The sequence below is a fragment of the Labeo rohita genome, chromosome 5 (genome assembly GCF_022985175.1).
Source record: "Labeo rohita strain BAU-BD-2019 chromosome 5, IGBB_LRoh.1.0, whole genome shotgun sequence".
Lineage (NCBI taxonomy): Eukaryota > Metazoa > Chordata > Actinopteri > Cypriniformes > Cyprinidae > Labeo > Labeo rohita.
The window spans coordinates 2666082-2683618 of NC_066873.1; the positions used below are offsets into that span (position 1 = coordinate 2666082).

At 36.5% G+C, this 17537-nt stretch overlaps 2 protein-coding genes across 2 annotated transcripts in view; one reads left to right on the top strand and one right to left on the bottom strand.

The window, feature by feature from the left end:
- Positions 1-4: 4 nt before the first annotated feature.
- LOC127164926 (cytochrome P450 2J2) lies at positions 5-7812 on the bottom strand. The gene is made up of 9 exons (XM_051109089.1): positions 7523-7812; positions 5976-6138; positions 5694-5843; positions 4094-4251; positions 3720-3896; positions 3212-3353; positions 1159-1346; positions 653-794; positions 5-558 (listed from the first exon to the last, which is right to left on the bottom strand). The coding sequence occupies exons 1-9, from the start codon at positions 7787-7789 to the stop codon at positions 383-385; spliced, it is 1563 nt and encodes a 520-aa protein (XP_050965046.1). The 5' UTR covers positions 7790-7812; the 3' UTR covers positions 5-382.
- A 5970-nt stretch (positions 7813-13782) lies between these two features.
- Positions 13783-17537, top strand: part of ank1a (ankyrin 1, erythrocytic a) — a 140518-nt gene continuing 136763 nt past the window's right edge. The window contains exon 1 of the mRNA XM_051109689.1: positions 13783-14018. Within this exon, the coding sequence (XP_050965646.1) occupies positions 13893-14018 (126 nt within the window). The 5' untranslated portion in view covers positions 13783-13892. The remainder of the gene's footprint in view (positions 14019-17537) is intronic.

Sequence of the window (17537 nt, forward strand, 5' to 3'; positions counted from 1 at the left end):
CTTTGTTGTTGTTTTATTTCTGCGTAATAAAGTGGATCTTACATCAATTGCATGCTTAAAATAATAGCATCATTCACATTTGCAATGCAATTAATGTTTTGCAGTCTAAACATTTAAATAATACAACAATTTTGACATTAATAATGCATATGTCCTGTCATTTAAAGGTGTGTACTATCCTTCATCACTGTTGCCATCAAATGAATCTATTTATAGATAGATACAAATAGATAGATAGGACAAAGAGAGGAAGAGAGAGATTTATACTATATGCAAAGGTATATTATCTCATCTAAAAACTGTACTGCATGTACTAGCATAAAATCTGTCTATTAATAGAACTCAGTTAGTATTAGTCCAGTTGTGATTCCTATAGTTTCTATCAGCGCAGTGACACACAGATCTGGGAGGGTTTATGGGATGTCTTGACCTGTTCCTGATCCTCAAGGCGAGGTTCTAGTCCTTCAGGAGCTGAGAATGAGAACTTTTGGAGGAGGGAAATGAAGAAGAGGAAGAGCGTATTTCGTGCCAGCTGCTCACCCACACATGACCTTTTTCCTGGGCAAATGTAAAGGCAGAACACACGCATACACAGGTCATCTTACTTTAAAACATCATTTGTAAGTGTGAGTGAATTATAGCAAAAGGCTACCTGCTGAAAACGGATAAAATGCTTTCCGTTTCCTGAAATTCTTTTGGTCATCTAGGAAGTGTTCGGGATAAAACTGATCTGGTTTATCCCATTGTGATGAATCCTTCAGCACAGAAGAGAGATTACAGATGACCAGTGTGCCCTTGTGTAGAAGAAAACAGAAAAACACTCAAGTAATAACAGTCACATACATAATACAATGCTGGAGTTTGCAGTTTTTGTATTTTGATCAGTGCAGGGCCAGACGTACATATCTATGAATATAATCACTTGTGGAAAAAAATACACTTTAGAACCCATTAAAAAGAGTACGTACTTATTACACAAATATACATATACACTCTTAGAAGAATATACACAGGTCAATCGTTAAAAACATTCGAACGCTCTTCTTACAAACCTGTACACAATGCAATTTACAAGAGTAGTTAAACCAAAAGAGAAAACAATCCAAGAAGTGCTACCATGCCAAACGTCATCAGACTACAACATTAGAGCAGAAGTACTTTAGGAATGAAGAATCCGGCCAGTGCAGTGTCTCGACTTGTCAGGCGGGGCGCAGTCAGAGGGAAGATGTTGATCACTCTCTGAGTTTCGTGAAGAACTGCGTCAGTGTAAGGCATACTGGCTCGGTCTGCCAAACATGGCTGTCGCCACTTCCCAATTACGCAGTTGATCTCATCTTGAACTTTCTCTATGAAAAATTACAGCCATCATACAATTCAGTGGCTATGTTTACAACCATATATGGTTTATTATGATTTCACGTGACATCATGAAGTATGTTAATATTCACTTAAAATGGAAAATTTCTGAAAATATACTCATCCTCAAGTCGTCCAAGATGTAGACGAGTTTGTTTTTTCATCAGATTTGGAGGAAGGTAGAATTGCATCACTTGCTCACCAATGGATCCTCTGCAGTGAATGGGAGTCCAAACAGCTGATAAAAACATCACAATAACCCACAAGTAATCCACACCTCTCCAGTCCATCAATTAATGTCTTAAGAAGTGAAATGCTGCATGTCTGTAAGAAACAAATCATGACATTTTTAACTTAAAACCACTGTCACAGCGATTGAAAGGGCTTCTGGTCAAGTATTTTTACTTTAAGCAAAAAATTGGTATCAAATCTCTCAAATATTAATTGGTTCTAAAACAGCTCTAAACAAATATGTTGGTGGATTTTTATCTGAGAGCTTTGGAGGAAGCTTGGAGGAAGCATTAGTATGGATTATGGACTACATATTTTGGCCTCAAATGATGATTTAAAGTTAAAACATCTTAATTAAATCTGCAAGCAACGATGAAAGGGCCCTCACACCCGGTGGCTTTAGGAAAACAGCGAACGATGGGCAATATGCATTTAAAGTGGTACATACAGAAGGAATATGTCCAAGTCATTTATATGTGCCAAACGTCCTGCTGCCCTGCTGCCAGGTGAAGGCGCTATGACTATAACTGGGTATTGGCATGTAGATGTCTTCAGGCCAGCACTTTTATAAAACTTATGAAGTTCAGTGCAGACTGAACATGGTGCAAAGCATGACATATCCTGTTGCCAATAGGTGGCACTATGATTATAATGGAATATTGACCTTTAGATGTCTTCAGGCCAGGACTCTTACCAAACATGTGAAGTTTGGTGCAGATCCGACATTGTATGCCTGAATTATAACAACTTTCTTTTTCATGGCGAAAATTTGAAGTCTGTCAGGCCGCCACAGACACGCCCTTTAAGGAAAACTCAAGATTTTCGCAATTTAACGTCACAAAGGGCTTTAGTTTACACTGAACACATTTGGTGTTGATCTGCTTAAATCTCTAGGAGGAGTTCCTGAATTATAACGCCTGAAAATGGCGAAAACTTGCCAAGAAAGTTCAAAATAACAGACTTCCTTTTGGGTTTTGGACTTCGTACTGAGGGACTTTTTTGTAGGTATTGGTGTGTTTCATGTCTACCGTATTTTATACATGTATGTGAAACATAGCTTGATGGCCACTTTGTTAAAATTTTATAGGTGGCACTATTGAGCCATTTTGCCACACCCACTTCTGAAACTGTAAATTTAAACCGTAAATACAGACGTCAATTTTAGCGTGTGTGCGAAGTTTCATGAGTTTCCGAGCATGTTTAGGCCCTCAAAAATGCGAATCATTTTGAAGAAGAAGAATCTGAGCAATTCCATTGCACCACTGGTGCTCAGGCCCTAATGATGGATTTGTTTCTTACAAACACACAGATTTTTGCTTCACAAGATGTTAACTGATGGACAGGAGTGGTGTGGATTACTTGTGGATTATTGTGATGTTTTTATCAGCTGTTTGGACTCTCATTCTGACGGCACCCATTCACTGCAGAGGACCCACTGGAGAGCAAGTGATGTAATGCTACACTTCACAAAATCTGATGAAGAAACAAATGCATCTACATCTTGGATGACCTGAGGGTGAATGTTCAACAAATTTTCATATTTTTTGGTGAACTATTCCTTTAAGTTTATTAATGCAAATTTATATGGTGATTTCACAGAATAGACATTTTCAAGTTCACTTACTTTGGACATTGGGGTACTTGATCATTAGAAGTAAAGCCCATTGTAGGGTGTCAGTCATGGTTTGTGTGCCAGTCTTAAACAGGTCCACAGTGATACAGGCAAGGTTATCCACAGTGAAAGCAGCCTGTGAATCCTTTCGTCTCTAAAACAAAACCACGATTCAGACAAACTGGATCAGAATTAAAACTTGTTCTGTCAAAGCATAGCTGAGCTCTTGATTGATGTTCATACTAATTGAAAGTCAAAATGTACTGTCTTAATGCATGTTCCTGTTTTAAGTGTGTACAATTCATCTGTGCCTGCTGAAAGTGTTTGTCTTTGTAATCTTTAATTAACTATATACCTTTAAAGCAACTCGGCTTTCCTTTCTCTAATTTTTCATGTCCAAAAATTGAAACACCATTTCATTTTGACTTTAGATGAAAAAATATATAATAATGCTTGCTACTGAGTACTTTAGGAATCAGTAAATAGTCAGTGAAAGGTGAAAGAGTCTTCATTGTCTTACCTTATCTATCTCTCCAATGTACGCATCTATGAAATCACGATGATCAAAAGGATCCCAATCCTTCTTATGTTTCTCAATTTGTTTCTTTATGAAGGCTGTTAGCTTTGTATAGTTTGAAAAAATAGTCTTATGTGGTCCATAGAAACGTTTCACGAGCCCAGGAAATGTATTGTAAAACTGAAAATATATTAAAACAAAATTTGCATTATCATCCTCTTACTTCACATAATTAAACTAATAACTGTGAAGCAACTGTAGACATTTAACTGCATACCATGTCAGTTCATTTACAGAGCAGCTCAAATAAGTGTATTTGGTAAAAAACAAAACCTCTACATTTCTCTACATTTTTTCACAATGAAAAAGGTGAGTACCTGAATTTGTGGAATATTTTCTATGAACATGTTGTCTGAATTGAGAAGTAGGCTCTGGAAGTCAATGAAGTTGTCATCAAAACGCTTCCCAAATGCAAAACATCCAATTACATTAGCGGTGGCTCTGTTTAGGATGTCGTGAGGATTGAAGGGGCTTCCTGTCAAGTGATAATATTGCTATTTTAAGCATAGAATAAGTAGTTTCATTTGAGTTTTTTTTTGGAGTTTGACAGATGTATCATTCACTACTGTGTATAAAAGAACTGCATGAAGATACTTAAAGGAACAAATTTGCTGAAAATGTACTCAGCCTCAGGCCATCCAAGATGTAGATGAGTTTGTTTCTTCATCAGAACAGATTTGAAGAAATGCTCACCAATGGATCCACTGCGGAGAATGGGTGCCGCCAGAATGCGAGTCTGAACAGCTGATAAAAACATCACAATAATCCACAAGCAATCCACACCACTCCAGTCCATCAGTTAACATCTTGTGAAGCAAAATCTAAATGTTTGTAAGAAACAAATTTGTCATTAAGACATTTTTAACTTTAAAATGTTGACTGTGTTGATCAGCTGTTTGGCCTTTAATTCTGACGGCACCCATTCACTGCAGAAGATCCATTGGTGAGTGATGCAATGCTAAAATTATTCAAATTAGATGAAGAAACAAACTCATCTACATCTTGGATAGCCTGAGTGTAAGTACATTTTCAGTCTTTGGCGAACTTGTTTAAAAAAATATCCTTATGTGCCCCACTGGGGAAAAAAAATAAAAAAATAAAGGCACCTGTTTAGTGATTCTCTAGCGATTGTCAAATATGACAGAATTTTCATTAGGCAAAAATGCAGGTTATAAGCATTTTGGATATTTTAGTACAGTATTACACAGCCTCAAGGACCTTTCCAAAAATAAAAAAATATACAGACTTTTATGTGTGCACAAGAAACCATTAAACTTAGCATATAGGACGATGCGCACTGAGCCACCTATTGTGCCATCAGCCCATTTTGCGGTGTGGTTTCCTGGCCTCCGCAGAGTATGCGTTAAAGAGACCTAAGGCCTGGAAATATGACATACTGCCCCAAAAACGTTTTGAACACTTTTGTACAGTACCAAGTCTTTTTTATAGACTCTCAAACTAGTCAAATAGGACAATGCACACAGCTGTATTATGCCATCAGCCCATTTCGTGTCATGCTTTCTCCGCCGCCACAGAGGATGTGTTACAATGGACAGTAGGATTTGATATTTGAGGTACTACCGTAAGGAAAGGCAAATTTTGAGCAAGTAGATCACTATTAATTAATGTGCTTTCATGCTCTCGTTTTATTCATAGTAAGATGGCAGTGATGCTCAAAGGAAATAGGTTATATAAAGCTAAAATTCCCATGTGCATTTGAATAATTTCTTGAGGGTGCAAAAAAGTTTCTTGTTTGCATGCAAGTCTGTATTTTTATTATTATTTTATTTTATTGTATGCTTTGTATACAGGGGCTTTGTATGTTGTCACTTCAAGAAAATCAATGAAAAAAAGAGAAAAAAAAAGAGAAAATAAAAGCTGACTGTACTATATACTGAATATAAAGCAATGCCGCACCTTGCTGTTCCTCAAAGCTCTGACACAGGTAGAGGCATTCTTTTTGAATGTGAAACTCCAAAGCATTTTTGCCCTCTGCAAAGGCCTTCAGGTGAAAGGCAGTAAAATGGCGTTGCTTCCTCCACTTGTATCCACTGCTCAGAGAAATGCCTGGAGTTCACAAAAAGGTTATTTTGAACAATTTGCCAACTCTTGCTCACAGAGCGTCTGGGTTTAGGAGTCTGGGGTAAATGTTTTGAGGTTCTAATCTACAATTCTGACACACGGAAAAACTAGATTTACCATTTCCTTGAAATACTTCTTTAAAAGGAGGAGATATGAGACAGTCCAGAAAGTAGTCCCCTTGTGTCACCAAAACCTCCTTTACCCATTCATATCCAGACACCAGCACGATCTTGTCATAACCCACTCTGAGGCTGAAAATATTGCCAAATTTTGCAGCCACCTGCATGATCAGCAAATTAAACAACACCGATTTGATATCAAATAATGTTAAGATAAGCTAAATTTACAGTTTTGTGTTTGCTTTTTCCTGGTTGTGAAGTCTTCTTTGTGTTTTGGTTGTGCTTATTTCTTCTAGTTTTAATGAACTGGATGCAGTTAGATTACACATTTCATATTAAAACTTGTATTATATAAATATATTTGTAATTACACATTTGTAACAATTAAGTTGCAATTTATTACATTTAAAATTATATATTAGGCCTAACTTTAAATGTAATATCAAATACTACAGTTACACATACTACAGTTATTATTTGAGATGTTCTTTAGTACGTTGGTCAAGACATCAAAATAAGTGTACTTTAACCCTTTATGGCTCAAGGCAACAGTGGAATCACATATGGCCATACTGGGCATACAGGTAAGAATATATGTATATGATATTTGTCAGGAAAAGTTTTAGAATTATCTAAATGTATTTGCATTTTTGCATGATACTGCAATGCATTTATAAGAATTGTAATTCATATACAATATCTGCACATATTATGATTTTTCTGTTGAAAGGAATTGCTTCCTCAACAAGGAGTCATTAGTGAGGAAGAAGATTTATATTTTTACTTTGAAACAAACAGATATGATTTTTTGGTTATATTTTGTTATACTTTGGTGATCCACGATGGTACAATGTTGCCTGAGAGCAACAGCTGGATATGAAATATTTTTATTAAATATGAGGTTTGCAGTACATTAAAAACTAGATAAATCTGTTTGTTCAAATGTTTGGTTAAAGAAATGTATGTTATTTTTATTTATTTATTTTTTTTTTTTTTTGTCATTTTGTCCATTGTGGTACAATGTTGCCTTGAAGCAACAGACTTTTAAAATAATAATAATAATAATAATAATAATAATAATAATAATAATAATAATAATAATAATGTGTATTGATATTGTTATAGTGTCCAATTTTAAGCAGGAAAAACACCACAAATAATTTTTCCTCATTGATATCATATTGCGTAAATGTATCATGATTATAAAGTGCACTGAAGTTTTCTTAAACGTCATGTACATCCTACAATTCAGTGGCCTTTCATTTTATATTATCTTTTAGTACAGTTTAAGATCTGAAGTAAAGGGAATCGTTTAGATATCCTGACAGCTACCACAAAAACAACATGTGTAAACAGCGCTTTACTGGATAGTGGTTAGGCTAATAAACACTATCTTGACAAAAGCGTTAGTCTGTGTTTACCACGGTTACATTGTGCCAGTCTGTCGTTTATATATGGACGTTACGAATATAATATAATCACGGGCTCAGAAATCATCTCTATGAGCTCTTCTTTAACTTAAAGAAACAAGATTGAAAGTTTTACCTCATCCATCGCACGACAGTCGAATCCGATGAAAACGTTGCCAAGAAACGGAAAACCCCAGGGTCCTGGTGGAAAGTTCGGCGCATTCTTACTTTTCCAAAAATCAAAAACGAGTAACGATATGAGAAGAAGTACCAAACAACTCTTGACATCCAAGGCGTTCAGTAACGGCATCAAAAGCATGGTGGTGCTCTGGGCAGAGTTTGCTTCCAAAGTCCATTCGAGTTCACGCGTCAATATCTGCATATCACCATAGGCGTAGTCCATTAAATACAAATTATGCCATTTAAAATCTGCTACGTCCACACACACACACACACACACACACACACAGTCTGGTTTATTATCCTTGTGGGGACTCTCCATAGGCGCAATGGTTTGTATACTGTCCACACTGTATTTTCTATCCCCTTACCCTAACCCTACCCCTAAACCTAACCCCTTACAGAAAACTTTCTGCATTTTTACTTTCTCAGAAAATCTCATTCTGTATGATTTATAAGCTTTTGTACCCATGGGGACCACAAGCCGGTCCCCACAATGTCAAAAATTTCAGGTTTTACTATCCTTGTGGGGACATTTGGTCCCCACAATGTAGCAAAAACAAATACACACACACACACAAAATAATAAATTTTTTTTTTTTAAAGTTTTTATTTTCATATACTTTTGTTGTTGTTGTTGTTGTCCTATCCACTTACAAAGGAGTAAGAAAGGCATGTATGACAGATATTACAGATATCACAGATATCATCTGATGTTACAATATGTTTGAGGAACAAGTCTGTATATGAAGAGTTTAGATGCAAAACCAGCTAAAAACCATCTCTGTCAAAAATGATACTGAGTGATACTCCTGACACGTAGGGCACGTCCATCAAATACTTCTACTTCAAACTCACTAACTTCCAGCCTCAGCCCAAACAGAAGTGAAAGTACTTGCATAGAAACCTATACAAAGTAGCCAGAAAGAAATGCTAATTTTAAAGAAAAATGTCAGATGGATTTAGAGGCTTTTGCATCTGAACTCTTCATATGTACTAGCTAGTTCATTTTAGTGACACAAATATTATTATTAAAACACACATACATGCACAGTTTCATGCATTTTACCCTTAAGAATTTAGCATCAAAAAATTATTGCAAGGATGGAAAAATAAAAACACTATTTAGGCTATTTACAAAACTGTCCTTGCATTTTAAAGCAACATTTCTGGCTACCATTATGTTATTAGGGCTTGGTAAACCATAGCATAATTAATAAGTCTTAATAAAGAAAGATGCACCGTTGAGAAATGTGAAATGTATGGTTTAATTAAAATACAGTAATAAAACTGAGAATTTATATTATGACAAAATAGACTTTTAGATATGATAGTGTGTTTCCTCACTCCTGGAAGCTTCCTTTCCTTTCTATCTTCACCTCCTCTTTTAGAGAATTAATATGTGTATCATTATGACTTTGATTGATTTCCAGTTACAGGCTTGAGGAAAGAGATGCAAGGAAATGAGGAAGCTTCAATTAGAGTATTGAGATGCACCTAACGTCTTCATAGAGGTCTACATCAGCTGCTGAGAACTGCTAGTATCAGCTATAAGCCACTACCTGCTCCCCTGCTATTGCTGTACACCTGATGCTGACCACTCATTTTTTGTGACCAATGGTCTAGTTACCTCACACAGGGGCAATCCCATTTGTTATTGGTACTGAAGGTATTGAAACTTTAAGTTACATTACCCTTACATTATAATGAATTCTCATGAGAAAATAGACTGAATATGATATTATAATGTAAAGCATTAAATTTGGGGCTATTAAAATAGATCGTTTGGGATCAGTAATATTTTTTATTAATAAAAAAAAAAAAAAAACGCAGTAAATTGATTAAAAATGAGAAACTTGCTATCCATCAAAACGTCCTGAAAAAAGAGTTATAGTTTATACATGAAAAGATTAAGCATATTAGAATGATTTCTGAAAAATCATGCAACAGTGAAGACTAATTTAATTACAATGAGATTGAAATAAATGACATTAAAATTATAGTACAATAGAACATATCTTACAATGTTATAATTTTTATTAATTTTATTTTTGATTAAATAAACAGTGTTTGTGAGAGTTTAAAAGTGTAGTGTATTTGCTCAAATCTAGGAAGCATTACCAGTTTTCAAAACAGTTAAAGGATTAGTTCACTTCCAGAGCAAAAATTTACAGATAATCTAAAATGCTTGTCTTGTATAGCTCTGCTTGTACTCTGTGCACTCCAGTTCAAGACAGTTAGGGTATGTCGAAAAAACCCCATCTCAACTTCAAAATAATCCTTCATTGCTTTTTTACCTTTTTGTGTTAAGGGTGTTTGACCTTCTTTGCACGTTTTGTTCTGGGAGTGAATTTCCCCTTTAAGATTTAACACTTTGCAAACACAATCCACTGCACACATGTATTATTCATAATATTCCTTGAAATGTCATAAAGTTCCCTAGAAGAAAATCAGGGTTAAATACAGATTGCATATTTAAACGTAAGCTCTATGAACAGCGTTTGTGTGGGAGTTTGCTCAGTGTGAAGAGAGCACATTTCAGATAGTTGCATCATAACCCTTCTGAGACCCTTGCATGTACCATGCATAAGTTACTGGGTTTAATGGTCATGACACGGATTAAAAAACCTTGGTTAATGAAAAAAAAAAAAAAAAAAAAAAAAAAAAAAGACAAGGTTATTGAATTATAAATGAATTGTATATTTTACATTTTGAAATATTTTATTTTTTCTGTTTTATTTTTACAGGAAAATGATGCTAATACAATGGTGATAGCACCACAAAAATACAAACATGGTCATATGTCCAATAAATATATATACATTATAACAGGAATACTATAGAACAACTGCTAGAACAAATACTCTGGAATCCATAATAATGCTAAATTATGCTTTCTGAATGATAAGAACCATGCTGTTTGCTGGCTTCTGGTGCAGTTACTGTGTCAAACCAGTAGGGGCTAAACTGGCCATGCAACCTGTAAAACCCTTGGTCCCAAGAGAGAGGGGTAATGGCTCAGAGTTTTGCCGCTGCCCTCTAGTGGTCGTGTACACTGGACACTGTAACACTCTGCATGACAACTGATTTTTGTGACAGATACCTGCTCTTTCTGTCTTACGCTGCAGAATTTAAACAAAAATGTTGTATTTCAGTTTAAAATTTCACCAAATTTCATCACCCTTTTGACTTACCTCATCTTAAATTGTCCAGTGAGTGGAGCAACAGCCCAAATATTTAAAAGGCCAAATATTCCACATTGTAAGCAAGTGTTTTGTTTTGTTTTTTTTTCCTCAAAATATCAGTTATAAAATGAATGTGATGGTGCACTGACTTCTAATAAGGCAAAATACTTTTGTTTTTTCCTCACCCTTCACCTGCCTGTTCTGTGAGAATGTTGAGCAGGTACGAAATTTTTGTGAAATGGAACAGGAGCAAATGCACATGTAACAGCTATCCACTGTAGTTTACAACAGAGAATTACACTCACATCTGTGATGGGCTCCAAAGTCACACAAATACACAAAACTACATACAGCTGTTTTAATATGAGGTCATAAGAGATTAAAATTATAAAAGAATGAGCAAAGTGCTGTTTAATTTTTTTGAAAGTTCAGCATTTTAAATTGTAGAACATGCATAAGTATTTCACGTCAGCTATCCGTATGTTCTATACTGGACCCAAGAAAAACAGAGAAGATGTAGATACAGTACATCAAATTTGTGGTTTTGCTTACATTCCTTTACCTATTTAGGAGCTTCGAACATTTGGAAGGAGGTGTGGGTCATTAAAGCCTCTTTTTGCTTGCGTCAGCAAGATTGCAGTAGGATTTGAGAGAGATGTAGAGCTATTTTATGAGAGAGAGAGTAAGGAACGAACAGGTGCAGGCTTTCCAGGATACACACTGCAGATGCTGACTGTAATCGAAAAACAAAAGAAGCTCCCTCCCCTCCCCACGCGACTATCCCAAAGGAAACCTTGCCACCGGCTTATGGCTCTGAGTACTGGGTCCCTCAACATGGTTTTGTTTCATTTCGGCACAAAATGTCCGTGTCTGCACACACAAATCCTGTATGTCCACACAGACTCCACATGGTTCCTTCTCGCTGCATTATTGGATAAAGGGAGGGGGCAGGAATGAGGAAGCATTCTTTGATGCGTGTTTTAAACATGTTTTTCTCCTTTATTTTGAGAGACTGTGGTTAAGGCAGCTTCGATGTCTACAGTGTTAATCATTTCAGGTCAGTTTTGTTATTCAAAAAACATTCAAACTGAAAATAATGCCTTAGTGCAAGCCGAAAGAGACTGTGACAAGGAAAGAGTGAAGATATTTAAGGAACAAAAATCAACTGGGAAAATCCCATCCTCTTCTGGCAAGCACTTATCAAAATAAATGTCCATATGTCAAGTTACATAATATGCACCATACTGGCACAGTCTTAAAAATATGGTTCTTACTGGCATTTATAGTTCTGTGAAGAACTTTTAAAATCCATGTAGCCCATCTATCGCACAAAAGATGCTTTATCCACCTTATTTTTTAAATGGGTCATCAGATGCTAAGTTCACTTTTACATGCTGTTTGAACATTAATGTGTGTTGGCAGTGTATGTACAAATCTACCCTATAATGATAAAAATCCATGCAGCAGTTTTTAATTAATCTGTAAAAATAATATCCCTTTTTCAAATCTGATGCATGTCGTTGTGGCGTCACACCCACAGAGGCCGCTCCCACCATAGTTGATTGACATGAGCGTCTTACCTCAGATCAGCTGTAACAGTCCAGCCTCCATGTCTGATGCCGGAGCAGGGATGTAAGTTAGACAAGAATTGAGCGATTGAGGTGTTGTGTTGCTGGATGTAATAATGAACATAGTGGTCGTCATTTACTCCCGACATCTGAGCCGCTGAAGATGCAGTAGATTACGTTTGTTTGTGAAGGGAATGCGCCTCCTGATCTACATATATCCGTCTATGTTCGCGCAAATCATTCGTGATCCAGCTTCACTTACAGCAGAAGTGAGTATAAGGGTTTTTTTATGAATCTTTGCGATGGCCTTTCCTAATAATGTGCTAGTTAGCAAGTTTAGCGGCTAAATGCAGCTAAAGTAAACAGGTTTGTCACTCCACAGAGAGAAGAGAGGGGCGGGGCGAGCAGAGCTCATTTGCATTTAAAGCAGCCTCGACCAGAATGGGATGATTTTTGCAGAGCTGATTTTGGCAAGGTAAAAAAGGTGTTGTTTTACACTACCATTGAGAATTTTTAACCAAAGTATATAATAGACTTTTCATTAAGACCCTAAAGAATCATATCAACTTGTGGAAAATGGGCATCCGAACTTTGTATCATTTATTTTAGCTGTACAGAAATGGTCAGTTATGCTGCTTAATGCAAACTGGTATTTGTTATCATATTACTTTAATGTATTGTCCTAATCATAAACACACTGGTTTGTAGCGCAAATAGTTTTACTTTGTTATTCTTAGTTATTTGCGTATCAGGGCTAATGAATTCAAGTGGAAGTCGCGCACATTCGTACAACATATCTTACTTTCGCACTTCACATGAAGAAAAAATGGTTATTTTAGGAACTGTTCACTAAAAGGTTCTTTGTGGAACCAATGGTTCCTTATGGCTGTGAAACCCCAACCTTTATTAAGAGTGTAGCCTATGGAATTAAGTTAGATTAAATTATGTATTCAGTCCATTTATTAAAAGTACATCCTAAACCCACTAGAATGAATAACAAGCTGCTCTATGGGTGTCCCGTGTTGCTGGTAAAGCCATACGGGTTTGCTACTGTCAAAACTGATTAATGAAGGTCCCAAAAATGGATGCAGCCCACCAGAAAGCCTCTGTGTCTGTCGCTCTATTTGTTTGCTAATTGCTGCAGATAGGACGCCAGAGAGGATATAACACAAGAAGGTGCATGTAAAAGGGGAAAAGTGTTCAGGTTGAATTCCACAAGAGGAGTGGCGTGAGAGTGAGAGATCGACGCAAAAAAGACACAAGAGAATATTAGTGCGAGAGAGAGAGAAAAAGAAAAAGAGAGAGAGGTGCGCAGTACTGCAGCAGTATCCCTCTCAATGAAGCCTTCTCAGGTCTGTCTGCCTGACTAACTAGTGCTGCAGCGGAGGAGAGAGACAGAGAAGAGAGAGAGAGAGAGAGAGAGAGAGGGAGACGCGGCGCACACGCTCGCTCACTCCAGTGCTGCAGGACTGCATGAGAGGAGCCGAGATAATATCCACACCACCAGCATCCATCACCGGAGCTACAGAGCCATCTCAGCCCGTCACGGCGCTCGCCGGCTGTTAACGGCACTATGGCACAAGCCGCCAAACATCTGCGCAAGAATAAGGATTTAGAGGCGCTCGCCGAACAGGAGCGGAAGGAGAAGGAGGAGGAGAAGGCGAAGAAAAGGAGCCGCTCGCGGGATAAAAAGCGCAAGGTAGGGAAGAGAGATAAGTTGACAGCGGATGAAGGGAGGGGGACAGCACTGAGGTATTAATGCTGGGATAGCAGCAGAACACGCTGGGCCAGGCATCCGCTGCTGTTTACACGTGCATGTGCAGGTGAGGTGCTTCCCCTCATGAGAGTCCGCTGATGGCACAAAACAGCCCAACACGAGAGTCTGTTAGTATCATCTCAGCTGCACACAAATCAGTGGTTTTTAAATGTTGTGCATATTCTCATATAGAGAAAAAAAAAACAATTAAAATTTATATTAAATCATTGCTACTGCATTTATTCTATACCGTGATGGGCATGAAAAAAGAGAGAAGGTTCAAATATGTAATTCACCTCTAGTACTAAGGCGACCTCACTGCTGAGTTAATGGGATAGTTTACACAAAAATGTCATTTTTGTCATCGTTTACTCACCTGAAGGTTGTTCCAAACATTTATGAACTTCATAAATTTTATCAACCAAACAGTTGCTGGTCCCCATTGACTTCTATGGTATTTCTTTCACATGTTATGGAAGGCAATGTGGTTCATTAACTGTTTGGTTACACATATTCTTCAAAATAGCATCTTTTGTGTTCAGCAGAAGAAAGAAATTTGTGCACAGTGAGTAAATGATGAGAGAATTTTCATTTTTGGATAAACTATCCCTTTAAACATCCCTATCAGTTTTTATAAAAGTTGAGATATAGTGCATATACAAACAGTATACATATATTGCAGATAACATTGTTTCACTCGAGCAAGGGAGAGGAATCATTCAAAAAACAGCCAGTTATAATAACCTGTGTTTACAAATATACTTTTTCATCTTTTATATATATATATATATATATATTATACATTATGTGTGTAAAATAATACAAACACCGAACACACACAAGTAATTCAGTTAAATTAGAATCAGTTCCATTATATTGTATTTGACATAATTCAAATGATATTCAATCTATAATGTGTCAGAACAGCAGGGAATGTGCAATAATGTATTAACAGAGAACAGTTTTAAGCTGAGCTACCTGCTAAGAGTACATAAATGCATGCATGCATATTAAAATATGGTTATATTAAATATAATGCATTATGTTAAAAGTAATGCATCTCTACTATTATAACTCAAAACAAGGAGAGCTTACTGCTGATCTAAGCAGACTTAATGAGTTTTGATCTTTAGTACATGGAGTACACATACAGTATTGGTAGCCTTGCTCACTCAAAGAAAAGGAAGAAACCAGTCTATTTTAACAATCACATGTATAGAAACTAAGGATTAAAGGTTTTCTCTCCTAAAATCAAATAATGCTTCACTGAGAAGATTTTAGACTGGTGTGGTAAAAGAGAGTCAAAAGAGAGTTTGTTGCACTTTTATTTTGCTCGTCTACATGGAGATGTGCTGCTGTTTAGCTCCAACACTTAAACCATTTTCACTGCAGAGTTTCATATTACAGCACCTTGCTGAGGAGGGTGCTTGTGTGCCCGGATCTGCGGTGGGATATCACTAATCCCTCTTTCTCCCTTGATTTCTACATGTGTTCAATGTAGAAATCACTTATTTGTCAGCTTTCATTATGAGGTGTATGCTTACATATGAAATGTATAAAAGTAGTTAACATGCTGAGAAATTGTTTTATGCATTCCAGCCTGATTTAACCATAAACAGCCATTCGTTACTTTACGGGATAGAATGCAAAGAGTTGAGTGTTTGATATACCTGCAGTGAAGGCTTTCTTTTCTGCCCTACGCATATTTCTTTTCCTTGCATCATTTTAATATTTATGGTTAGGCGTATCTCATTCCAGCTCTGAGCCGCCATGCAGGATGCTTTAAAAGTCATTTTGAATAGCAGCAATCAAATGCAATCCCTTCCAAAAGGTGTTAGTGGGTTTTCGCCATCAAAATGACATCTCATCAAGGACTGTATTGCAGTGTTTGCATAGTTTTGACGATATCTTGTTGTGCTTACATAACTTCCTAGCAAAATCTTCTCAAACAAGGCTATTGAAAACCTCTATTCTCTCTCATACTCACACATCTCTCAAGTTCACACATCTTTCCTTCCTAGTGGATTGTCTTTCATTAATTGCACTTGTATTGCACAGGCTCACAGTGTGGACAAAGTCACAATTCTTGCTTAATGCTGTGATTGATTTGGGAATGTATGTATTTAAGTGGCTTTACACTGATGCAATATCTACAGCAATATTGTAACTGAGAGAAATGGCTTCAAAGGTTTTTAAACACCACTTCTCACAGTTTTCTCTGAATCTGGGTATAGTTGAGCCAAACCCCTCAGTTACAGATGACATCATAGTCTTCAAACCAGATTTCAGTCATAATATATATATATATATATATATATATATATATTTTTTTTTTGTGCTGAGCCACCACTTTTACGATTTTTCTTTCCATGCTACTTAAGCATGATTTATATGCTATGTGATGGAGAATTATTGCTTTGTGCTTCCCTTGGGCAAGACATTTTCACCATCTATTTGTCTTGTCTATCACTGAATACACTGTACCTCTTTAATCTTCCACCAACAGTAGTGCATATTTTATTGCAACATGTGCAGTTCACACAGACAAAAAATTAAATGTAATGTATAATGAAAATCTCTGCAAACATGCATGTTTTTTTTTTTTTTGTTTTTTTAAAATGCTTTGTGTTTATATTTTTCTTTGTGGTTTAGGATAACAAAAGTTAAAGTGTTGAAATTAAAATGCTGACAGTGTTATTTATTATAATTTTTTTGGATTGCATTTGTTGATTCCACTTTTATAAACCAGTGTGGTTGAGTCCAGCTAGCCAGCTGGCTTCTCACAGTACTGTGGATCACATTTCATTTTTGACAGTTGCCAGCTAACAATTAACTTTATAGAACTTCAGGATTGTAAATGATGCATGAAGTCGGAAGTTGCGACTAGCTGTGCATTGGAGTGCATTGCTGTATATGCAGTGTTGCTCAGGTCTTTGCAGGCTGCCGTTTGCAGTGTTACAAACACACAGTGTTCTGGCAAACTCCTGTTGTCAACTTAAACTGAACACTGGACAAAATTTGCAGCAAGTTTCTATTTTTCAGTAGAAATGAGCTTTGTGGTAAACTGTTTGCAGGAGATTTGCCAAAAATGATGCATATGTTGCCTTAAATAACATTTTTGCAAAGACAGCTCTTTGAGGGCAGTTGTTTTTGGGACAGATCCAGCTTGGATCCAAGCTGTTAAATAAACAGTTGTTTTTATTAACATCTGGGTACATACTTGCATACAGTAATACAGTAATTACTTTCAAGAGGTTTCAGTCATATTTATTTTAGCACTTTTCACAATGCACACAATTTCAAAGCAACTTTACAAAAAGTCATTATGTCTATAATGGCTTAATGCCTTAACACAGAGCAGGTTTTAGGGCTGGGTGATATGGTGATACATAACAATGAAATTATCCTTAAATGTAGTTCTGTTGTGTTTATTATTTTGTCAGTGTCGTTGGCACACACCTG

Excerpts from the sequence above, each read along its gene's own strand:
- LOC127164926 (XM_051109089.1), bottom strand. The coding sequence starts at position 7,789 with ATGGACTACGCCTATGGTGATATGCAGATATTGACGCGTGAACTCGAA. Across the intron at positions 4,252-5,693 it reads GAGCTTTGAGGAACAGCAAG|GAAGCCCCTTCAATCCTCAC; the intron begins GTGCGGCATTGC and ends ATCACTTGACAG. Across the intron at positions 3,354-3,719 it reads ACATTGGAGAGATAGATAAG|AGACGAAAGGATTCACAGGC; the intron begins GTAAGACAATGA and ends GTTTTGTTTTAG.